At 44.3% G+C, this 26,247-nt stretch overlaps 1 protein-coding gene across 1 annotated transcript; it reads left to right on the top strand.

The window, feature by feature from the left end:
* Positions 1-11,520: 11,520 nt before the first annotated feature.
* Positions 11,521-17,202, top strand: EIF2B2 (eukaryotic translation initiation factor 2B subunit beta; the record flags this gene model as incomplete). Its single annotated transcript, XM_084241372.1, has 8 exons — positions 11,521-11,683; positions 11,802-11,922; positions 12,076-12,224; positions 13,102-13,265; positions 13,862-13,957; positions 14,607-14,744; positions 15,759-15,825; positions 17,045-17,202. The coding sequence occupies 8 exons, from the start codon at positions 11,521-11,523 to the stop codon at positions 17,200-17,202; spliced, it is 1,056 nt and encodes a 351-aa protein (XP_084097498.1).
* Between the last annotated feature and the right edge of the window lie 9,045 nt (positions 17,203-26,247).

Raw genomic sequence — 26,247 nt, 5'->3', positions numbered from 1 at the left:
CAATTAATCAAACTACCCTCTGAAGCTACACAATGGCTGTCTGTTGTTAAGGCTGTTCCTGGCCACAGGCATCAAACCAGGGACAGAAACTATTCCAGCGAAGGAGGGGAGCCAGATGGGAGAGGGTGAGCCTCATGTCTCCGGGAGCTGCTTGTGCACCAAGAGCGGCAGGAAGCTGCTCAGACCCAGGACACGGGCCTGCTGACTGGGCCACACCCTCACGTAGGGTCTGCAATGCTCTCAGGGAGTTACAATAACTGATTTGTTCTTGAAAGAGAAGAGTTATAGAAATAAAAGCTGGTGTTATTTTTCTGTGGACTATCTGGTCTTCAGAATTACAAACAGATCCTTATTAAGTACATTAGAATCACCCTTTATAGAGACTTAAAAAAATTTTCTCAATCATGTAATGGCTAGCCACACCTACTACTTTAAAGATAATACAGTGTCTCTAAATCTTTGAGATCTCTGCCACTGATCAAGGTCAGTGGTGGGCACCTCCACCAACGGATAAGACTGCCCAGCTTGGAAGGAGTAGACATAAGATCCGAACTGAGGTCCATCTGATTTCCCAATCCAAGCTTTTACAGTTTCATACTCAATTATACCACATCTGTGGCCAAGAGGATAACTGGCTGGTGGCCCTATTTGTTTTATTTGTTTTTTGTTATGTTTTATTTTGTTTTTAAAGATTTATTTATTTTTATACAAAAGCTGGGGTACAGGCCAGAGGTGTTGGGGGGTGAAAGGATTCACCAGAGACAGAGTGGGGAACAGAACAGGCAGACTGACTGAAATACACTGCTGAGGGGAGCAGCGGGCATGACAGGAGAGGTCTGCTGCACCATGTGGGAGCTGGCTGGCCGGGATGCAGCACAGTGCTCAATCCCTGCGCCACCTGGGAGGCCTTGTTTTTGTTTGCTTTGTTGGTACATTTTCACATAGGAAGGCCCTGTCCATTGTGAAATAACTGGTGTACTAACCAGAAGCAGTCCACTCCCCAGGACTGTTGCAGAGAACAGAGAGTTAAGGACTATGAGTCTTCAAAAGGCAAAATCCTCTACAGTATAAAGGATAATTTGTTTATTAAGTTTCTCTGAATAGAGAGGTTAGTCTCTAATATGCAGATGGTAGGTGGTAAAAGTGCTCAGTAAATATTGTTACATTTTGAATATGTTGATCATGAAGAGCAAGTGTTAATACACAATATTAATAACAATAGGCTAGCTGGTATTTTTTTTTTCTTTTCTGATCACATGTCCTGGCACCTCTACCTTTGCCTGTCATTAGAATTTCCCTTCAGGGCCTCCCCAGTGGCGCAGCGGGTTGAGTGCAACAGCGCTGTGAAGCTGTCCGCAGCCACTGAAGCACTGGTTCCATTCCTGGCTGGCCAGGGAGATACCCGCATGGCACAGCAGACCTCTCCTGTCATGCCTGCTGCTCCCCTCAGCAGTGTATTTCATCAGTCTGCCTGTTCTGCTCTCCACTCTGTCTCTGGTGAAGCCTCTCACCCTCCCGCGTATCTGTCTTTATACCCCAGTTCTTGTATAAAAATAAATCAAAATCTTAAAAAAAAAAGAATTTTCCTTCAATTTCCTAACAACTGACCATGTTCAAGTGGCGGGGAATCTCAAGAACAGATCCAGATTCTTCAGAAATACAGGTCCACATTTAGACCAAGATTGGCTTCTAGTCTAGAAGAGTCAATGAAATAATAACAACTGGCAGCCTCAACTGAGAATCCAGAAGACTGGACTCCTTGGAGGACAAAAGAGCAGCTTAGTCAAGGCTCCAGCAACTCAAAGTAGTCAGAGGGGGGTTGCTGAGAAATCTGAGCGTGGCTCTGCCTTTAGGCCTGGCGAGACACGAGGACCTGCATCGGTTCATTTCTAGTCACATCTCATCTGCTCTTTCTCCCTCACTCTAGGACTTGGCTCTTCTTGCTTCTGCTTCTTCTGCAACAGTTGCCCGGCTCTCCCTACAGATCAGCTTTCTCCATAAGGCAGGAAAGCTGGCTACTGATAGTTCCCAGACAACCTCATAGCTGATGAGCTAAAGAATAAAAAATTGCTTTCTTTTGGGGTTCACACAGCAAGCAAGCCACAGGGAAGGACTGAATGGCTTTGCACAACCAATCAGCAAGACAGTAGGGGTGACTGCCCAGTCCTGGGTGCTGTGGCTACGGGCCACTCAGAGCACCAGAAGACCCTGGGATTGACAGTTGCACCTGAATGACATGGGATGAGGAGGGGCAGTTCCCAAAGGAAACGGGGTGCAGAGCAGACAAAAACAACAGGTGTCCACTACAATAGCACTTGTTCTCAGGTTGCGTAGAGACATGACTTATCCATCAAAACAATCAGAGGAGGATAAAAACAGTAGTGCGTTCACATGCCCAAGTGTTGAGTCAAGCCCTTCAGGAAAAGGAAGTGATCCGACAGCCTAAAGAGATTCTTTAGAGCTGAAAGAGAAAGGCACAAATATTTTGGTCCACCTCCCTGCCCCCAGTTAAGAATCATCATAATCACCATATTTACCAAATTAAAATGAGAAACTGTGATTTGATAATTACACAGACATTTGAAATTAAAACACTTTGAGGAAATCTGGAAAGATTGGCTCAACATAGCCACACTCCTGGGTGGGAGAATGACCGAAGAATTACTTCTTCTTCTTGCAAGTTATTTTTCTTTATGATTATAAATGGGATGTACTTACTGTAGACATTTCGGACCACAGAGAATAATACATAAATGAAAATAAGAATCACTATTGTGTTGTTAGGACTGGGTGTGACTGCATATGACAGCTTCCCCAAGATAACAACGGTGGCTTAAACAAGACTGATGTTTATTTTCCTCACAGCTACATGAAGTCCAAAGTCCAGGCAGGAATGGGAACTCTGCTCCACAGAGGCCTTTAGGGGGTCCAGGCTCCTGTCACTTCATTTCTCTGCCGTTCATGCAATGTGGCCTGTGTCCTCATCACTAAGCTGACAGAGTAGAAAGGCAACAAGGAAGAGAAAGTGATAAACAAGCCAAGGGCTCATGACTGCTACCTCCTACGGAAGGTTCTCAGAAACAGCAACACAACACTTCCACACCATCCTATAGGTAAGAACATAGCCATGTGGCCACATCTACCTGCTGGGGATACTGGGAAATGTAGTCTTTACTCTGGGTGGCTACGTGCCCAGCTACAATTCCATTACTATAGGAGAATGATTTGTGGGCAGTTCAGGGTTTTTGATAGACCTGTAATCAATCATACCTCCTGAGATAATCACATCTTGTTATGTGATTTATGTACACATGCCACACACATACATCTCTGTGTGTATGTGTGTATACATATGTGCTACCTAACATGAAGATATACACACATGTAGCTATATGGTGTGTGTCCTGTGAATGTGTATACATGAACATTACTTGTATATATCTTGAGCGTGTTAATGAACATATACGTATGCATGTATGTGTTTATATATAGCATACATCATATTTATATGTATATATAGGTAGGTGTATATTTATGTATATGTGTAATGTGTATATTTTTAAAAATTGTGTGTGTATGTGTATATGGTGGTGTTTAAACTATACTGAAGATTACCTAGTTTTTGTTGTTTTTTTAATATTTTATTTTATATAATTCTTACATCATTTTTCATTTTTGCTCAATGTATGCATTTTCATTTTGGTTCTATTCCCATGTAATTGTACCCCCCCTTATTTCGACCCTAATCCTTCCTCTTCCCACTCCCACCCCCCATAGCGTGTCTCTGGTTTATAGTTGCTTGTTGATTTTGATTTTTGCTTTGTATTAATTAGTCTTTTTCCTGGTCCCTTATTTAGGTTTTCTAAATTTCTGCTATGAGTGAGACCATCTGGTATTTTTCTTTTTTCTTTCTGACTTATTTCACTGAGCATGATCCCTTCCAGCTCCATCCATGTTGCTGCAAATGGCATGTGTTTATCTTTTTTGATTGCTGAGTAATATTCCATGGTGTATATGTACCACATCTTCTTGATCCAGTCATCTATTTTTGGGCATTTGGGTTGTTTCCATAGCTTAGCTATTGTAAATTGTGCTTCTATAAACATAGGGGTACAGGTGCCTTTTGGAATTGTTTCTGTGTCATTTGGGTAAATACCTAGGAGTGGAATTGCTGGATCATATGGAAGCTCTATCTTTAGTAGGTCAAGAAATCTCCACACAGCTCTCCATAGCAGATTACCTAGTTTTGGTTTCTCAGTATTTCATGTCCTTGGACACTCAACAGTTACAATTTTTTTTCACCTTCCATGAAACCACCCATGCCATACCTGCAATGTGTGCACATAGTATGTTCATAATAATATATTTGAATAGCACATATTTTTAGTGAAATTGAGGAGATTCCATCAAATATATTTTGTATTGCATTTTTTGAAGAATTAAAGACTCTAAGTCTCTTTTATTATCCATTTTAACATCAAGTCATTTAACAATTATAGCTAGAATACAATGACTTACAATTTTCCTTTAAATAAAAGTTTTTATTTTATAAATTCTGATTTATGAAGTTTTTGTGTAGCTATTTATTTTGAAATAATTGTAGATTCACAGGAGGCTGAAAGGAATATATACCAAAGTCACCTGTACCCTTTGCTCAGCTCCCACCGATGGGAACATCTTATGCTACTATCCAATATCAAAGCCAAAATGTTGACATTGTTGTTTTTTTTTTAAGATTTATTTATTTATGAATACAAGAGCTGGGGTACAGGCCAGAGGTGTGGGGGGTGAGAGGATTCAGCAGAAACAGAGTGGGAAGCAGAACAGGCAGATTGACCAAAGTACACTGCTAAGGGGAGCAGCAGGTGAGACAGAAGAGGTCTGCTGTGCTATGTGGGTAGCTCCCTGGCCAGGGATCAAACCCATGCTGCAAGGCTGCGGACAGCTTCATAGGTTGCATCTTAACCCCTTGCACCACTGGAGAGGCCCAAAATATTGACATTGTTACAATGACGAGAGCAGCATTAGACTTCACCAGGTACAATTTATCACCTGTAGCCTTGCATAACCATCACTTCAATCAACTGACTCAACTTATTATCCTTTGTGTCAGCCCCATGCCTCCACCCATCCTGAGCACTTAATCCACTTTTTATAATTATGTTATTTCATGAAAGTTACAAAAATGAAATTATGCAATATGTATACTTTTGAAATTGTCTTTTTTTTCCCACTCAGCATTATTTCCTTGAGGTTCATCATAAGTCACTATATATATCTATCAAAGTTTCATTACTTTTACCTGATAAGCAATATTCCTTTCCAGTATGTTTAAACATTAACAACAGAAGGACATTTAGGTGCTTTACAGTTTGGAGCTGTTATGAATAAAACTGCTAGGAACATTCATGTACAAGTGCCTATTTGGACATAAGTGTTCATTTCTCTGGCATAAAAAACAAGAGTACAAGGGCTGGGCTGAATTACAAATCCATTTTAGTTTTGAAAGGAACTGCTGAAGTATTTTCCCAACTATGTGCAAACTGCTTTTTAAACTTACTATATAGTCAACAATTCTCCTGGTCATTAAGCTTTTCTTTTTTCAAAATATTTACTTATTTATGCGTACAAGAGCTGGGGTATATATAGGCCAGAGATGCAGAGGGGTGAGAAGATTCATCAGAGAGAGAGTGGGGAACAGAACAGGAGAATCTATTGGAAAACACTGCTGAGGGGAGCAGCGGGTGAGACAGGAGAGGTCTGCTGCGCCATGTGGGTCAGCTCACTAGCCTGGGATTGAACTTGTGCTGCAGTGGCTGCGGAGAGCTTCGCTTCATAGCGTGACTGAACCCTTTGCACCACCAAGGAAGCCCTCAACTTCCCTTTTGAAAATTCTTATAAATAGGGCCTCCCCTGGCGGCGCAGCGGTTGAGTGCTGGGCTGCGAAGCTGCCCACAGCCTCTTTAGCACCAGTTTGATCCCCGGCCACCCACATGGTGCGCAGACCTCTCCTGCCGCCCGCTGCTCCCCTCAGCAGTGTGCTTCGGTCCTTCTGCCTGCTCTGCTCCCCGCTCTGGCTCTGGTGAATTCTCTCACCCTCCCGCGCACTTCTGACTGTACCCAGTGCTTGTATAAATAAATAAACAAATAAATCTTTTTAAAAAAATGCTTGTAAATAGTACCTATCCCATAGGATATGTAAGAATGAAAAGAGTTAATACACATAAAATACCCAATAATTGTTGATATTATCAAGACCCCAGGTTTTGTCTCTCCAATTCTTGGTTACTAAGAATTCATTAGTGGTTCTCTCTGTTTTTCTGTTCTGCCATTCTCGATATCTTCACTTTATCCCCAGTCTTGGGTCGACAGTAACTGTAGGCATCATATCCAAGTAACCAACAACGGAAGAATGAATAAAGAAGATGCAGTATATATACACAGTCGAATACTACTCAGTCAAAAAATAGATGAAATTTTGCCATTTGCAAGAATGGAACTTAAGGGGATTATGCTCAGTGGAGTAAGAAGGAGAAAAACAAATACCATATGATTTCACTCACTTGTGGAATATAAAGAAAAGGGAACAAAAACAAACCCTTAGCACTGACAATAGAATGGTGGTTATCAGAGGGGAAGAAGTGGGTAGAAGGGACCAAATGGCTGTTGGTGGATGGTTACTGGACATTTGGTGGTGGGCCTGGTGAGAAAATGTAACTGTGGGACCTGACTGTTTTTGTAAACTAATGTTTTCTCAAAAAAAAAAAAGTTCATCTTGATTAATGAGCAGGGGAATGCATATTAAATATTTTGTATTTTCACTATGTATTTTCACTATTTGACAATGATGGAAATGAATAATCATCTATGACCTAAATAAATAGAGAGATATATCATGTTCATGTATAGGAAGACTCAATATCTTAAATGCGTCAATTCTTCCAAAATTCATGTAGCGCTTTAAAGCAATTCCAATGAAAATCTTCATAGTTTCTTTTTAAGGAATAGACAGTTATTTCTAAAACATTTATATAAAAGGACAAAGGCCATGGAGTAGTTAAGAAACTCTTAAAGAAAGGAACATGAGAATTTTTCTTACCAGATAGCAGGACTAAAAAAAAGACAATGTAATTAACATAATGAGATACTGATTTAGGGATAGGAAAATTTAGCAATGGAAGAAAAGACAGATTCCCCAAAATAGACTCACACATTTTAGAAACTTGACATACTACAGTGGTAGCATTGAGGAATCCTGGGAGAAAGAAAGGAAAAAGAAAATAAAATTATCTCCCTACATAGAAAGTAATTCCAGGGCCTCCCCGGTGGCGCAGCGGTTGAGCGCTGGGTTGCGATGCTGCCCTTGGCCTCTGCAGCACCGGTTCGATCCCCGGCTGCTCCCAGGCCACCGGAGGAGGGTCCCGCATGGTGCGCAGACCTCTCCTGCCGTCCGCTGCTCCCCTCAGCAGTGTACTTGGATCCTTCTGCCTGCTCTGCTCCCCGCTCTGGCTCTGGTGAGTTCTCTCACCCTCCCGCACTTCTGACTGTACCCAGTGCTTTTATAAATAAATAAATAAATAAATAAATCTTTAAAAAAAAAAAAAGAAAGTAATTCCAAATTACGTATAATTTAGAATGCTTAGAAGAAAATATAGGAGATTATCTTTATGACTTTGGATTAGGGAAAGATTTTTAAAAACCACAGAAGGCATTAACTATAAAAGATGAAGTTGATACTTGATACATTTGACCATATTAAAATCAAGAACTCTGTCCAAAGACATCTCAAATTGAGTAAAATGACACACCATAAAGAGAGGGAAGGTATTTGTAAGACAAATATCTGAAAAAAGTAGTATTCAGAATATATAAAGAACTTCTACAAATATATTAGAAAAATATTTTTTTAAAAGCCCAAAGAAAGTAGGCAAAAGACAAATAATTCGCAAAGGAGCCATAAAAAATCCACACGAACAATTACATGTGGTGTAAATAAACAACTTCATTAGTAATCAGGAAAGCAAATGAAGGTCTCAATGAAATACCTTTATATAGCCACCTGATTGTCCAAAAATAAAATAGTTGATGACATCAAGTGTTGGTAAGAATTTAAATCAGCTGGAAGCCTTTAAGTTTTGCTGGAGGGAGCATACATTGATTTAACAACTTTGGAAGGTTAGCACTATTTATAAAGTTGGATATTCACATAGCCTATGACCCAGCTGTTCCACTTACAGATATGCCAAAATATACACCAGAATATTTATAGTTTATATTCACCCCCTCCAAGGGAAAAAAAAATTGGAAACAACCCAAATATCTACTGAAGGAAAAGGAATACATCAATTGCAGTAGAGTCACATGGTGAAATATTATGCTGTGGTGCAAATGAGAGAACTACATATACTTGTAACAACATGGATGAGTTTTAGAAATGTCATATTGGGTGGAAAAGCAAGTTGCAGAAAGTTAAAATTCATTTGAAAAAACTCAAAATCAAGTAAAACTAAAATGTTGTTTAAGGATTATAAATATTAAAAAAGGATTATAAATATTATTTTATAAACCAAAGGAGTATCAAATTTAGTAGTTTAGTAGCTATCCCTGAATATGGGAGAAGGTTGGGAGAAGAAATAGAAATAGTACATAAACATTGATGTGATAGTATTGACATATTCTAAGGTTTTAAGTATGTATATCATATTTTTTTTTAAATTGTGGTCAAATACACATAGCATAAAAGTTGCCATTTTAGTCCTTTTTAAGGGTACAGTTCAGCGGCATTAAGTATTTTTACATTATTGTGCAAAGTAAATGCATATCATCCTCTAGAATCCTTTTCATCTTGTAAAACCAAAACTCTATATCCAGGAAATAATATTCAGCTCTCCCTCCAATCCCTGCCACTACCATTCTACTTTCAGTGTCTGTGAATTTGAGAATGTGGTTTTTTTTTTAAGATTTATTTATTTATGCATATAAGAACTGGGAAACAAGCCAGAGGTGTGGGCGGTGAGAGGACTCACCAGAGACAGAGTGGGGAACAGAACAGGCATACTGACGAAATACACTGCCAAGGGGAGGAGTGGGTGAGTTAGGAGAGGTCTGCTGCGCCATGTGGGTAGCTCTCTGGCCGGGGATCGAACTCGTGCTGCAGTGACTGTGAATAGCTTCATAGGTTGCGTCTTGAACCATTTGCACCACCAGAGAGACCCAAGAATTTGTTTTTATTTTATTTATTTATTTATTTTTAAAGATTTATTTATTTATGCATACAAGAACTGGAGTACAGACTGGAGGTGTAGGGGGTGAGAGGATTCACCAGAGACAGAGTGGGGAGCAGAACAGGCAGACTGACTGAAATACACTGCTGAGGGGAGCAGTGGGCAAGACAAGAGAGGTCTGCTGTCCCATGTGGGTCAGCTCCCTGGCCTGCTGGGGATTGAACTTGTGCTGCAGAGTCTGCGGATAGCTTCACAGTCCTGTCTGTGCTTAACCCCTTGCGTCACCAGAATTGTTTTTTTTTTTTTTTTGATTGCTGTTTAGCCAGTGAGTCCCTTGTTAACAGAGGACTTGAAAATTTTTGAATTATCCAAGAATTTGTTTTTAAATTAAGAGTTGGATTCATGGATGTTCATTTTGCTGTCATGTTTCATATAAATACACACATGCATGTATACTTTAGCATGAATAAAATAATATGTCCCTCATCTTTAATGGCCTGATATCTGGAAAAACAATGACAATATCCAAAATTGGCAAGAACCTGGTAAATGTTAACAAACATATAAACTGAAACAATTTTAAGACATTAAAATCAAACACGGTCAAAATTGACATATTTTGTGATTAGGGGGAAATACTATGTTTTCAATGTCGGTTTCTGATTATTTATTACTAGTGTATAGGAATAGGATTAACCTGTGTGTGTTGACCTTGTATCCTCATTAAGTCAACCGATTAATTCTAGGTTTTTTGTTACTGTTGTTTGATTCTTTGGGATTTTCTAAGGAAACAGTCATGTCTTCCTTGAATAGACATGATTTTCTTTCTTTTCAGGCTGTATTTTTTTAATTCTATTTTTCCTGCATTATCGCACTAAATAGGACTGAGTTTGATGCTAAATAAGAGTGGTGAGAACGGAAATCCTTTCCTTGTTTCTGATCTTTTACCATTAAATATGATGTCAAGGTGTAGGGTTGAAGTTGAAGAAGTTCCCCTCTATTTTTAGTTTTCAGAGTCTTTAAAATTATGGATGGATGGTTGTTGAATTTGACAAATGTTTCTTGCATTAATTGATATGATCATTTAGTCTTAAAAGAGCTGCTTGCATTTTTAAGATAGTTAAGATTGTTGATTTTCAAATATTGAAACAGATTTACATTCCGGGTTTAAATTCTACTTGGTAATTACCTATTAAACTTTGTATGCATTGCTGGATTTGTTTTGCAAATATTTTGTTGCGATTTTTGCATGAAATAGATTCATTTGAGGGCTATTGGCCTGTAGCTTTCTTGTACTGTCTTTGTCAGATTTTGGTATTGTTGTAATCTTTTTGGAGGACAAATCTGTTAATTGTAACAAAGTCTTAAAAATGTGTGTGTCCAAGGACTCTACTTCTAAGAATTTATCTTCAGGAAATGGTTAGAGATTCCATCAGCTAGACTTGGATTTAAATACGAACACAACCCTTTATTGCTTAAATTCGGTGGGTCTGTTTCTTAATCTGTAAAATGAGATCAAGAGGACTTATCTCCGAGTGGCATTTGATAAAAAATCCACACGCTAGGCACCCAACATCTAACGAGATTGAACTAAATGCTAGCTCTTGGTATTGCACTATACTCTCCAGCCTCTGGAGTTTGCCCACAGGAAAGGACATCATCTTTGCTCACATAACAGCACCCACTTCCAATCTTCTCATTAGTGGGCGTTCAGCCTCCTCATCCCTCCAATGTATATTAGAGCTGCTGGGCGTTGGGAATACAAAGCGAAAAAAGAGATGGTCCCTGCCCTCAGGAGCGGACCCTGACACAGAGACACAGATGCAACAGAGCAGCATTATAATGGGGCGTCGACCCAAAGGCCGGTGGCGCTGGGCGCACTTGGTGCCTGTGTCGGGAGACGAGGCGGGCACGGCGCAGGGGACGAGGCAGGAGGGCGGCCGCTTCTCCAGTTTCGCCTCAGGTCGTGGCGTAGTGACAGGCGTTTCCATAGCAACGGGTCCAGCCACCCTCTGGAGGCCTCACCGCAGTTCAGCGTCTAAGAGGACTTGAAGGCGGCTTCCGCCTCTCGCGCCAGTCGGCGTCGGGGCCGACGCGGTAACTGACGCCCTCGCGCAACGCGGGTCTGGTTGGGTGAGGACATGGAGGGGGCGGGGCCAGGCGGCGAGGGGCGGGGCCTTCGCCGCCCGCAGCGGCGTCCGTCTCCGAGAGCGGAAGCCGACCCCGCCCGCCCCGGAAGTGCAACCCGCGCGGGCGCGCCGGTGCGGGGCCTGCCGGCCGGCCCTCTCCTGTCGAGATGCCGGGAGCGGCGGCCAAGGGCTCGGAGTTGTCCGAGAGGATCGAGAGTTTTGTGGAGGCCCTGAAGAGGGGCGGCGGGCGCCGCAGCTCCGAGGACATGGCTCGGGAGACCTTGGGGCTGCTGTGCGGCATCATCAGGGACCACCGATGGATCAACGCGGGTGAGGCGGCCTTCGCGCCCCCGCGCCCCCGGCCACTTTCCGTTCCCGATCCCTGGCGGAAAGTGGCCCCGGCTTACCTGTGCGCTTGTCCTGCTCACCTGCTCTCTTTGGCCCGCAGCGGAGCTGATGGAGCTGATTCGCCGAGAGGGCCGGAGGATGGCGGCCGCGCAGCCCTCGGAGACCACGGTGGGCAACATGGTGCGGAGAGTGCTCAGGATCATCCGGGAGGAGTACGGCAGGTCAGGCCCGCGCCCGGGGCTGCGGGCTGGACCCAGGGATGCCTTCTGCAGGAGCTTTTCTCCCTGCTTGTAGCCCTCATTGGGTGTGAGCAGCTGGTCACTTAAATGACCTCGGCTTCTCCTCACCTCCCTCTTTGGTTCTTGCCTCTACAGGCTCCACGGACGCAGCGACGAGAGCGATCAGCAGGAGTCTCTGCACAAACTCTTAACTTCTGGAGACCCGAGGGATGATTTCAGCATCCATTATGCCCAGCTGCAGTCCAACATCATTGAGGCAATCAATGAGCTGCTTGTGGAACTGGGTAAGAGCCCTGATCGCTGGGTGGATAGGATAGTCGCAGGCAGAGGAGGGGACAGAAGCCCGTGGAAGTTGTTAGCAGAGTTGGGAGATAACCAGTCGTGTGGTTCTCAGAAGTTTTGTCCTCCATTTTGAGTAGAAAGGGGTTGGAGTAGGTGGCAGGACTAAGACAACCCTTTCTACATTACTTTACAGACCAACCTTTTATAGGCTGCAAGCCTCCTGCGTTAGAGAGACTGTGAGGATAGAGCTTTCCTCTTTTTAAAATTTTAATGTTTTTAGATCTTTTAAAGATGAAGTCTCCAAAACCTCAATTGATAGACCCTACTTCACTACGCGTCCTCTTGAATTTTGTACACGCCCGCCTCCATCCCCTGTCCTCATGGTGATTCAGGAGACCTGCAGATACTCACACAGTCAGTTCCCCGGAGGAGGAAGAAGCTGGGTTTGTCCTTGGCCCCTAGAGCTGCTGCTTACAAAATTCTTCCCATTTTTCTACTTTGACCTCCCTTTTTTAGGTGGAGGGGTTGTGGCCACATTTTGGAGAAGATGTTCCTTTTGGGGGAAGCTTTGTTTATCCCACTCAGAACTTTTTTAGAATGGGCCACCTCTTGCTTGAATTCACTGTCTTCAAAATCAGTTATAAGAAGCTGGTGAAGGGGTGGGGAAAGGGCTACCTGAGGAGTAAGGGCTGAGGGCTTGGGAGATAGAAGGCCCCAGAGGAGTGGAGCTTTTAAGGAAATGTGGCGTTTGGCTTTAGATTCATTAACCTTGTGTTAACAGTCTGTGCTGGGCGGGCGGCCTGTGTGAAGGGCACACTCCCTTTCTGTGTGTACACAGCATCGTGTTTTGATATTTGCCTTGCAAAACTCTTCTTGCAGAAGGGACAACGGAGAACATTGCAGCCCAAGCTCTGGAGCACATCCACTCCAATGAGGTGATCATGACCATTGGCTTCTCCCGAACAGTAGAGGCCTTCCTCAAAGAGGCTGCCCGGAAGAGGAAATTCCATGTCATTGTGGCAGAGTGTGCACCTTTCTGCCAGGTAGGGGGACTGTGGACTTGCTAAGAAAAAGGAAAAGTAAGGAGGGATAGCTAGGGCTCGTGCCAACTTTGAATTGAAAAAGTAAATCTTCAAGTTGTTCATTCTGTGAACATTCTTAATACACTGGTTTAAGAAAGTGGGGTGAACTACTGGGTCTAAGAAAAGATAAATATTCTTTCAGGAATCAAAATAGGGCAAATTACCTAGAGGGCGACTGATGTTTGGTTTTAGCTCATGAATCCCTAGGTAAATAATAGGTCTCAAAAAAGGAAATATGTATGTAAAGATGCAGGATGTTGTTAAAAATAATGAGCCAGGAGCTGTCTTGTCATCCATGTCCAATTATGCAAGCGAGTAGTATTTCCAGTTCTGTGGCTGTACTGGTGCTGCTGTGGAAGATTAAGTATTTATTAGCTTCCCTTGGCCTTCCCTGCAAGTTACCAGGGACGACCTACCATACGCAGAAAAATGAGTTGTTTGTTGAAAATGGGGTGTTGGGTATGTGTAGCATCACATGAATTCCCTAGATTCAACTATATCCAAGAGCTCTTTCACGGTCTCACTCTCCCAGCATCAGCCCCTCCTTCCTGTTGCAGGGTCATGAAATGGCAGTCAATTTGTCCAAAGCAGACATTGAGACAACTGTCATGACAGATGCTGCCATTTTTGCTGTTATGTCAAGAGTCAACAAGGTGAGTGTATTTGGAGTTAACGTTGAATTCATGAAGAATATACTTCCAAAATACCTGTGTGTCGCCACCCCCCCTAATCCACCAACCCCCCGGCCCAACCTCCCACCTAATAAAAATCCATGAGGAGAGGAAAAAAGTTCCTAACACCTTTTGAAAGTACATATTTGGGCCTTTTTAATGTATTGATAGGATTTCTTTTTCCATTCTATCATTATTCTTTACTTGGAGTAGCCTTGTTTTGTGTGTGTGGTGAATGCATTGAAAAGAATGAAGTTGGACTGAGCTCAGTGAGTTAGCTGCTAGGGATGCGGCAGAGGACTCCCTCCTTATGTCTGGAGAGCTTGACAGTGGCGGGTAGTGAATGAGAAAGACTCCCAGCTCCTCAGGAGGTGTGGTGTATAGATTTCCAGGAAAGGCAGGGCTGGGAGCAGTAGATACTGCCGCGTCCTGTCCTGCACTGTATCCATTCTTTCCTTGAGAACCCACTTTATGCCCAGCCTGGGGTCCTGAGCCTCCAGTCCCTTGCCCTCTACTGGTGTGTGACCCCTCAGCATATTAAGACTGAGGCAGGAACATTCAGCCTGCTTTGCCCGGTGGCTTATTTAAGACCATCCCCAGGATGGCTCACTTTTTCTTTCCTGCCCCTCAGGTGATCATTGGCACAAAGACCATTCTGGCCAACGGCGCCCTGAGAGCTGTGACAGGAACTCACACTCTAGCCCTGGCAGCAAAGCACCATTCCACTCCGCTCATTGTCTGTGCTCCTATGTTCAAGCTTTCCCCCCAGGTATGTCTGTCTCCAGGTAGTCATCAGCAGAGGGAAGACAGCCAAAATGGAGGCACGTTGGCTGGAACTTTGCACCTTCAGCCTACTCACTCGGGAGGTTCTCCTCATCTGCACGGACTCGATGGATTCATCTCGGTGGAGGCTGGGGAAAGCCACAGAAGTCTTGATCCAGGAAAAACAATTGATAATTGTTTTTAGGAAAACAAAATTAGAAGGTCAAGACAATATGTCATTGGTTTACATGGCTGCTCCTCCCATTGCCTGACCATTGCTGAAGTGCCAAGCAAGTTGAAACTAGTAATGGAGAATTGATTTTATGTGTCCTGGTTCCAGGGGGTGTTCTCTGTAGTCTGCACATAAGCAGTTACTAAGTGAAGAGCCATTTTGTCAGTGATAGAAACTATTCCTTTTGAAAATACTGACCTAGTCCATGGGTCTTTTTTTTCCAGTTGAGGTGAAATTCACATAACACGACCATTTAAAAACGCACAGCCCAGTAGCATTCACTACGGGCACAGCGTTATGCACCCACCACTCTTTAGTTTCAAACCTTTGTCATCATCCCAGAAAAACAGTTCATACCCTTTGAGTAATTGGCCCCTAGTTCCTCTTCTCCGCACCTCCTAGTGATCTCTGATCGGCCTTCTGTCTTTATGAGTTTGCCTATTTGGCTTTTTCATATAAAAGGAATGAAGTTTGTGCCCTTTTGTTTTTGGCTGCTTCTGCCTAGCACGTTTTCAGGGTTCATGTTGTGGTTTTCAGGGTTCACGGTTTCAAGGTTCACAGTGCTTTCTTCCCTTTTCTGACTGAATAACATTCCATCCTATGCATCGACCACAGAAGTTTCTCCTCTTGCCAGTGGAGGGGCAGTGGGATTGCTTCTACCTTTTGACTTCTGGGAATAATGCTGCGGTCAGCATTTGAGTACAAGTTTCTATGTGGACGTATTTTGTTGTTTCTTTTGGATATTGGACTTACAAGTGTAATTGCTAGATCCTTATTTCACTTTTCCAGTTCCCCAATGAAGAGGATTCATTTCACAAGTTTGTGGCTCCTGAAGATGTCCTGCCTTTCACAGAAGGTACAGATGTGTGTGTGCATACGTAAGCACATGTGCATGGATGTGTTTGGTTTTTTTTTTTTATTTCTGGTCATTAGTGGGCGTGAACATTCTTCTTGTGGGGACTCTTCTCTTTAGCTGCTTGGAGTGCCTGGGGACTTGATTTAGTTCATGTTCTGTTGTTCTGAGACTGCTACATTTGAACTGAGTGGTTGAGGCAGTAGTGAGATCACCCAGCATGGACTGGGCTTGGCTTAGCCTGCTGTTGGAGATGCACAGAGCAACCCAGGGGCAAAATGTACTTGTTTTCAGTTGCTGTAGGGGGTCGTATTGGTGACACGGCTACAAGGGGAGGCAGGGTCTGAACTGTTCCAACTTGTGAGATTCACCTATAGCATGGACACCCATGTATTGGGGCCCTGTTCTCTGGCTACTGAAGACAGCTACTTTCAGTGAGCTGCTGCCTCAGCACCAGCTGACATGGCCTTAAACCGCTGCTGGGAGCAAAACACAGTACTTACGGTGCTCATTCTTTTAGGACTTTTAATAACTCCATCCATTTATTCAAACATTTGTTCTTTCAAGAAATATTTACACCCATTGAGCACTTGCACTATAGCCAGCACTGTTCTAGGCACCAGGTGTATAACAAGGAACAACATAGCTAGCCTTGCTCCCTCTAGAACTTACTTTCTGTTGCAGAAGACAGATGAGAAATTGTCAGGTCGTGGGGCTGTTTTAGGAAGAAAGCAAATGACGCTGCTCTGATGGAAAGTGGCGAGGAGGCTGTTGTAGGTTAGGGGGAGGTCTTCATGAAAGGACATTTCAGATGAGCCCTGAGTGAACAGAGCCTGTCTTGGGAAGGTCAAGGAAGAGTTCCCAAGCTTTGTGGAAAGGGCTTGAGCTAGGATTTGCTCCACAGTTGAGGAAAGCTGGAGAATGAGGAGCAAGAGGGAGCGCGCTATAAATTATGACTAGTGTAGTGCATAGGAAGGCGCCAGATATTGCAGGTTGCAATCCCAAGTTTGAATTGTACTGTAAGGGTTGGGGAAAGGCTTTGGAGAGTTTGAAGGAGGGAGTATGGTGAGGTGAAGTTACTTCTTCTGGTTTGCACTTCGCTGCAGCTTCCCTGCCTTGGGGTAGTGAGTAGACCTGCATTATTAAGTCTAGAGCTATATGCTACTTAATTGTTAGAGCAGGAGCCTCAATTTTATCTTTACCACATGTGATTGCCTTTCAGGGGACATTCTGGAAAAGGTCAGCGTCCATTGCCCCGTGTTTGACTATGTTCCCCCGGAGCTCATTACCCTGTTCATCTCCAACATTGGTGGGAATGCGCCTTCCTACATCTACCGCCTGATGAGTGAGCTCTACCATCCTGATGACCATGTCCTCTGACCTCCTTGTCCTGAGCAGCTGCTGTTTCTGCAGATGCAGCATGGAAAGACTTCACTACTACAGCTGAGACGCGTCCTTGTAATGGGGAGTGAACTGGAGTTAAAAAAAACTTGGTACCGTTCCTTGCCTTTTTAGTCATCCCATGACAAGGATGCATATCCAGGTCTGTTTCCTGTCTTTCAGGTCTTAACAGAGCAGCAGGGCTTGACCTATTGATTTGAAAACCACATAATGACCTGGGGCATCTGCTTCAGAAACTTAAACTTTATGCTTCAGTGGTGTGTTAAACATAACAGGAATACCTTGCTGGAATACAGGTTTTTGCTCCGAAATGGCCACCGCACTTTTTCCTAGGCTGTGCCAATAAAAGCTGCTCGAAGGTTCCAGAGTTGGTTTATTTATTGTTCTGCTCTGATTGAACTGCCTGAAACAGCAGCAGCAGAGACCTTTTTGTGTTTTCATGGAGGGCTGTGATTAGAGGTAATAGTCTAAAACAGAGAAATGCAAATGAAATTATTTGCAGTTTTCCTTTATAATTCACTGGAAATGATCCCAAACAACTTGTTAGTAATCTAAGACACTGGTTCCAAAACCTCTCTCATCATCAGAATTCTCCGGGAGCTTAAAAATGTTCAAAGTTTTCGGTTCCATCCCAGACCTACTGCGTCTCGTCTCTGGTCTCTGGGTGGCACCTGGGAATCTGTGTGTGTAAACTCCCCAGAAAAGGACCCTTTCATGTACTGACAGCAGGTCTGTAAATTGGTACAACCTTTTCTGGGGCAATTTGGAACATGTACTTCTGGAGTTATTTGTACCAGCACACAAAGATATATACAAGAATACTCATTGCAGCGGCTGTAATGTCACAGCCCGAATGTCCAGAAACAGGAGAAAGGTTCAGTAAGTATGACGTGTGGAAACTAGATTCAGGGCAACGGAAGTTTCAAAAGGGTGGCTGGAGGACAGGGTTTGGATTGAAGACATTGTGGCTTATTCCCCCACCCAGTGTTTAATGAATTAGTTTACCAATATTTAAAAATGTGGAGATTGCACATTAAACAAGTTCAGGTTTGTTTTGCTTGAAAGCACACAAGATTTGGTGTTTCTATACACACATTCTCCAGTGGCAGCAGTTGGCTGTAGTTTGATAGCTTCTGATGCCATTAGATGCAAAACCTCCATTTTTCTACAATTCCTCGTTTATGTTATTGCCTGATCCCTGCAGACATTTGAGTTGTGACCCTAGTGTTAAAGGAATGGGATAGATTTATGAGAAAGTTTGTTTTTCGGTAATTAAAAACAAGCTAGGAAAAAAACCAAACTGCAGAGCCTATGACCCTTCATTCAAATAAAACACTATGTACTTGCATAAAGTAAAAATCTGGAAGCATGCCATCAAGTGGTGTGCGGGGGACATCTAATTTTTATTCAGTATGTTTCTATATTGTTTCCATTTTTTATGTGGACTCCTTTAATAATGATAATTTTTGAAAAGACTGCTGGCAGTCCAAGTGATCGGCTGTATTTGGGGACTACGGATCCACAGCAGAGGTACAGGGAACCTCCGTGGTGCTTGCCACAAAGGCTGGCCTGGTAGGGCAGTGAGGGTGGGGTGGAGTGGAACACACTGGTCAGACGTGGGATGTGAGGAAGGAGCCTCTACTCTTTTCTACCTACTTGCCATAAATAGATCTTTGCCTCGGGGCCTTTGTCTTCCCTGAGAGGAATAAACAAGATTGAAGAGGGTCAGTCTAAATGAGTGACCTGAAACCTCTGTGACTCAGAAGAGCCTGACTCATTCGGACCTCTGTCAGTTCTTTCTCAAAGTATCTACGACCCCGCGCTCTCCCAGTGAAGTGGCTTAAAGCTACCAATTAAGAGCAGTTGTCTCCTCTGAAGGCACCAATTCTAACAGCAATTCACTTGGGTACAATTGTGTGGTCTGGAGCAAGAGCAGCAGTGAGTCAAGGAACTTAAATATGTTTGTGATACTTGTTCTTTGTGCATCTTAGTCTCCGAGTCTAAAATTAGCAGCCGCATCCTTCCCAGGCGTATCTGAGATGGACGAAGTTTACGAGGGTGGAGGCTGCCTTCCATCAGCCCGCAAACAGGAAAGCTACACCAATGCAGTCTTTGGAATCTTTGGGGACTCGTAAGTCCCACAAAGCTATTTGCATGCCTTGTTTTTATAGTTCCCTGGTGTCCTTTTCCTGTTTGAAAGGGGGAGCCTGACCTGAGCAACGAGAAACTGGGGTGTGCCATGCCCACGTGACTGCCCGTCAGCTGTCGTGCCTGCCTTCCTCCCCTGCTTTTGCGGCAGGACCCAGAAACACAGAAAAAAACTGTTGCATTTTGATGAAAAGCGATGGAAAGTGGATTCTGTCATCCCAAATAAGCCAAGTAAACCAAGTCAGATCACTTACTCCACAGTTTGTAAAAAGACACTTTTTCCCACGGTTCGTATCTTCCAATTTGGGCGGAGGGCAGGAAGGCACAATTCTTGGAACTCGAATAAGGAACAGAAATTCCTAATTTAGCCTCAGAAGAGAAGTCTCTGAAAAATATTCTACCAAGAAAAACAAGGGAAAAGCGATACCTCGAATAAGGAAAAGCCGGTACCCTCAGGATCCGAAGTTTCACAACTTCAAAACCGTTTTCTGAAAGCAGTTTGTCATGTCGGTCTCCGGGTCGCTGAAGGGTGCCGTGACTCTCCTAGCTACATGCGCGACCAGATCCATCAAAGCCACCTCAGCATACAGGCCAGCTGGCGATGGGATTATTGTCAAGGCCACGTCCTGTCCCGTCCTTGCAAAAACTCCCGCTGCAGACATGCACCTGGTTGACACAAGGAGCTATTTTCAAGTGTGGCTTGGGCGTGTTTTATATCTGACCTGCTTTGCTTTGAATTATTCTTTCATTCACCCAACAGCTGTTCTGGGATATTGTGCAATAGCTAAGCGATTCTTGAGAAAGAGCTGTGGTCCAAGCTCTTGCTAGAATTCTGTCTTCTTCACAGTTCTCACCATGACAGAACAGATTTGAGCCTAGGTGCACTTGAAATGGTGATTGTTTGATCTTGTTAAATCCTGTGCTGGGGGGGCCTCCCCGGTGGTGCAGCGGTTGAGCGCTGGGTTGCGAAGCTGCACGCAGCTGCTGCGGCGCCTGTTCGATCCCCGGCTGCTCCCCGGCCACCGGAGGAGGGTCCCACATGGCGCGCAGACCTCTCCTGCCGCCCGCTGCTCCCCTCAGCAGTGTACTTCGGTCCTTCTGCCTGCTCTGCTCCCCACTCTGGCTCTGGTGAATTCTCTCACCCTCCCGCGCTTCTGACTGTACCCAGTGCTTGTATAAATAAATAAATAAATCTTAAAAAAGAAAAAGTTTAAAAAAATAAATAAATAAATCCTGTGGTGGGGAGAGACATCCTTTTTTACTGGCATGTTACATTGAGAGTTCAGATGTGCTTGGAGAAGGAAGTGAATAAAAAACTTGATGAGGTTCCATAAGATTTGTATTTATGTGTAAAATTCTACAGTTACTGTGACAGAAGTGATGGCGTCAGTAATGCTAAACCATTACTAATAGTGCTTGCTAACTCGAACCACCTTTGACCATCACTGGGTAGTCTTTGCTTTAGAAGTAAACAAGGGCAAAGTGTTTGGTCAGGCAGGTTGAAAGGATAGAGTGAGGCCAAGATAGCTTCTCCAGATGCCACGGAGTCACACTTGTTTCCTGGATTCATACGTTCCCAACATGTTAAGGCGCCCTCCACACACATTTTGATCCAGTGGCCTGGACTTCATTCGGTTTCTGGACTGTGACAATTGGGCAGGGGGTAAAATGACCCAAGGGTTTGAAGATTTTTTTTTTTTAAAGATTTATTCATGCATACAAGAACCGGGGTACAGGCCAGATGCGCAGGAGGGTGAGAGGATTCGCCAGAGACAGAGCAGGGAACAGAACAGGCAGACTGACGAAATACACTGTTGAGGGGAGCAGCGGGCGAGACAGGAGAGGCCTGCCACGCCATGTTGGATTCTCGCCGGCTGGCCAGGATCGAACCCACGCTGCAGAGGCTGCGAACAGCTTCACGGTGTGGCGCTCAACCACCTGTGCCACCAGGGGAGGCCCTGAAGATCATTCTTGTGCCAGCAAGCACCTGGTAGGTTCGCTATCAATTCCAGCAGATGGATAAAGGCAAGTCCCGGAGCCCTCAGTGGATTTTTTAGACTTTAACGCTCTTCAGGGAACCAGGTACACAGGCACGCCAGGCAGAGAGGCTGGCTTGCAAGGAGGCAGGCACAGGCCAGGCAGGAGGGCACTGGGAGTCAGGGGTCAGCCAGGCAACCGAGGCGCCCAGCACCTCCCCCCACCCCAAATCTTTGCACTTTCTTAGCTCTCTGGCATTCTCTCCTGGTCTCGCCCCTCCTGTAGTCACGCAGCTCATCCTCTTGTAGCCATCTCGCCGCAGCCACTTTCTTGCTGCTGTCCACTGAGTGATCTAGCCTTTAGATAGCCCTGGCCTCTAGGCTCAGGTGTGCACACTGCGGCATGCCTGCACCCATGCTCCAGGTGTCCACAATCACACTCCCAAAAGTTTGACGTGTTTCTGCATCAACACGATCAAGGCCGCAGGTGATAGCCACAGAGGCCAATGGTGAAAAAAGCTTGTTCAACTTCATTTACCACGGGGCAACTTTCTCTTGATGCTCCCCAAGTTCTCCGATGTAATAGAGAATGACAAGCAGAGGGACATAAGGAAGGGGGGGGGCGCTATTTGGTGCAGATTATCCAGATTTTTGGCTTTGTAGGCTTCTTTTCCTCTCTTCTGAGCCGACCCTCACTGTCTAGCAGATTCAGCTGAGAAAGGGTGAAAACAGCCATTAGCATATAAAGTGGCTGACGTACCCCACACAGTCAGTCCTTGTTGTGAGCCAGATTTTGTAGAGGGTTTTGATGGACTAGAGTGGCTACTCCGCGTGGAAAACAGGTAAGAGTATGGTTCTTTGTGCCAGGCACACGCTTCCCTTCGTCAGAACTGATGTGCTGCATCTGTTCTCACTTGGCCTGGCTTCCTCAGCCCCCTAAGATAGCTGCAACGTGGACTTGGCCCTTCTCCTGCTCTGCCTGGGTTGGCCCTTGGTTTTTTTCACTATTGGGCCCTGGTCCCAGCTATGTTTGTCCCTGACCCTTTGCCTTGCTCTGACCTCTGATGGCTGGAACTGCCACAGAGTCCAGGACCCCAGCTGGGTTCTGGACCTCGCCTGGCTCCCTCCCCAGTCCCTTCCTTCTAGCCTACTGTAGGGTAAAGAAAATGTCAGGCTTTTCTGCCCTCCCGCCATCAGGATAGACGATGGATCCTTGCGGTCCTGAATGCATGCCTGATGGCGGGCACCTGGAGTAGGGTGTGGGCATAGGAAGATGGGATTCACCAGGGCTGAGACTAGGCTTTTAAGGGTGGCGTCATGGGGACGCCAGCAGAAGCCAAGAAGCCGAGAACGAACAGAAGCCGAGAGAGACGCAGAGAAGGCCGGAGAGCCCAGATAGAGTGAAGACTTGCTGGGGGCTGGGAGGCCTGCCAGCCTCCCGGCCCCTCAGCACCCCTGCCTGCTGTGTACCTGGTAATCCCAATAAAGACCTGCAGAAAGCCACTGAGGACTCTGACTCCTCCTTACCCGCTCTGCTGGATCGGAAAACCTGCACCATGTCCATTCCTGACCTTACACCTACACTTGAAGCTGTGCATTAAGCTTGTCTGATACTCGCTCCTGTTGCCATTTATAGCCTTAATTCTGACCATGGAACTGTTCAATTCTCTTACCTCAATAATACAGAGTGATCCCTAAACCTAGAGGAAGTTACCGTATGCTGCCATCCGTTTCTTAGTCTCTCCCAGACTCAAGCTAAGCTTCTTGAAGGTAAAGACAGTTTTTTTTTTAAAAGATTTATTTATTTATGCATACAAGAGCTGGGGTACAGGTCAGAGGTGTAGGGGCTGAGAGGATTCACCAGAGACAGAGCGGGGAACAGAACAGGCAGACTGACTGAAACACACTGCTGAGGGGAGCAGCGGGTGAGTCAGGAGAGGTCTGCCGCGCCATGTGGGTAGCTCCCTGGCCAGCTGGGGAATTGAACTCGTGCTGCAGTGGCTGTAGATTGCTTCACAGGTTGCGTCTTAACCCTTGCGCCACCAGGGAGGCCCCAGGTAAAGACAGTTTTATACACCTTTACTTCGCAATAAAATTTTAATGAATGTTCCTGTAGAGAAAATGGAGTATCTCAGGCTCTTTTCGCCTCCTGCTGCCAGCCTCTACAGCTGCCAGCAGGGACTTTGCTTTCCTCCCAGATTTCATTGTCCACACGTGATAATGTGTTACTACAAAAAGTGCTTGGGAGCCGAGCATGGAGCATGCGTATATATATGTTGGGTTGTCGGAAAAGTCCTGACATATTTTTTCTGTTTTTCAAGCAAAAATGCATCATGACTTTTCTGACAACGCAATAAATAGGGACACCTCGGCCGAGAAGTGGGCGTTGGGAGATAAAGAAGCCAGAGGGCTTAGAGATCACGGGGCCTGGGAGGCTTGGTTGCTGCCTGCCTCCCAGCCCCTGTCCCTGGTCTGCCTGTGCACCTGGTCCCTGGCCTCAGCACTAAAGGCCTGTCAGATCTACCTATGGCACCTTTATCCAAATTGAACCTGTCCAGTGAACCTGTCTAGTCTGGAACGGTTTCACGGTGTTGCCCCCCAAAAAGGAATAAGTTTACCCTGAGGTTATGAAGTTTCCAACAACCAGAATCTAATAAAGTTGAACCAGGAAGTTTACAAACTGATAAATCCTGAATGCATTGAATAGGCCAGCATGGGGTAGTAACAAGAAGGGGTGTGCGACATGAAGTCACCAGACCGAGGTCCTCAGTGAGCTGGTGGCATCTCTGAGCCTCACAGTAAAAAGAGGGGACCAGCTTCCTGAGAGGACTTTGTGAGGATGAGAATAAGGTATACAAAGCACTTGATGCATAGTAAGGTCTCCATAAATATCCTCTATTATTCTTGTTACTGGAGCCAGAAAATTTGGATGCCACTCAGCTTTATCACGTAGCGGCAGTGTGATCTTAGGCAAATCACAATTTCAACCTGGTTTCCCTCTTTGTAAAAGGGAGGGTAATACTACCTTATCTCATGAGTTGCCAAGTTCAAATAAGAAAAGGTATGCAAAGGTAGAGGTATTAATGATTAATACTGTGTAAGAAATTTAAATGTATTTTTGCTCTTATGGCACCTGAGTTTAAAACAAAGATATCTAACAGTCAATAAAATGTTAGATATTTTTGGCTAATAGGTTGGCTTTATGCTGATACATGCTACTGAGTTTATAAATTATTTAAATAGGATAATTATCTCACATTGCTTGAGTCAGACTAGCCAGGAAGATTGGTTACACAATTTATGGAGACAAGAAAACCAGTGGTTTGAGTTTATAGCAAAACCTGAAATTGCACCTTATCACCCCTAATAAAAGAGACAGTGTAATGCTTTTTCATCCCACAAATTGGTCCAACTTAGGAAGATTTTTAAAACTTCCAGACAGCTGGCCTCCATGTTGCCCTGGAGAGCAGAGGCAGAAGTCCAGAGGCCACGGCACCTCACTGGGCTGCAAGCAGAGCCCCTGACGGCCTTGCACATCGCCTGAAAACGCCCTCCTTTCTCAGGTCATGTTTCTCAGTCCATGAAGCTGTTTATATGTATCTAGAAGAATAAAGGCAGGTTTTAGACAGTGGTGCCTATTCTTCGGGGTTCCGATTACATAATTCTGCAAGTCTCCCCATGAAAACCAGTGAAGGCTGAGCCTTTTCTGTGGCCCGTGCTAGTGAATGCAGACTCCATTGCCCCAGTAGATTCACTTCAGAGCTGCTGGCAAACGAGTTTTTCCTCCATGAGCACAAATTTGCTTCCTGTATTAAAAAATGGGGAAAATCACTCCATTGATAGAAAGGCCAATTTGAGCAGTCTGGTCAGGAAATACAAATGGAAATTCCCATTGCAACATCTTCCTCACTGCACACCATCCCCACTGCAACAGATGTAATTACAGCTGGTTTGTTGCCTTTTTTTTTTTTTTTACTTCATAAGACTTTAGTCTCTGAAGTCTTATTAACCAGAAATCAAATCACCTACAAGGTGGGGGAAATACAGATTAAGAGTGGCATAACAAGCATTTGCAGAAAGATCAGCCTGGTCCCAGATGAAATGTGCTGTTAAGAGAGGCAAGCAGTAATAAAACCCAGACATAATTTGAACAGAACCAAAAGAATTCTTGTCTCCTGAAAAAAATGTAGGAAAAAATATCTAGTTAGGTTGAAAGAATAAATGCACTTCAAAATGAAAACTGCTTTCATATAAAGAGATACTTTATAAAGTACAAAATATATTTTTTAAAACACAAGCATGTAGTACTGCCCCCTTTCCACTATTTTAGGATGTGAACAGCATCATTCGCTGAAAGTTTTTAGAGGCAATAAACCAACCAGGACCAGGACTTTAATTAAATTTTCTCTATTCTTGTCCTTATTTTTTTAAATCAACAGTTTTTAATGCTTAAATAATACAACTAAAGGCCTGATGGAAGACTGCAGGGGATGTTTTCTTTGAGCATGGAGAAGCTCTTGAAGTCAGATCTAGCAGAGGGGGATGAAGAGGGCTGGGATAGAGGTTGGGGAGGGGTAGTTGGGGCAACTGTGGGCCCTATAGGAAGGCAGACGTGATCCCTGGGACTTCAGCATCAGGTGAATTACATACATGCAAATTATGAAATTGGGAAATAATGCAAGACAAAACTGAAACACATCCCACCCCCACAATCAAGCAAACCAACCAGAAATTCAGGCAATTAATCATTAAATTTTATCCCTAAATAAGTTACAAAAAAATAAGGGCAACCTCCTGAGTTCATGGATGCAAATGAATAAACTGTCTTTAGGCTTGAATTCCATTGGACTATTTAATTAAAGGGATCATCCGCCCCAGGAAGACAGGTTGCTGGAATGCA

The sequence above is a fragment of the Talpa europaea genome, assembly GCF_964194135.1.
Source record: "Talpa europaea genome assembly, chromosome: 8".
Lineage (NCBI taxonomy): Eukaryota > Metazoa > Chordata > Mammalia > Eulipotyphla > Talpidae > Talpa > Talpa europaea.
This window is presented reverse-complemented; position numbering and strand designations above follow the sequence as displayed.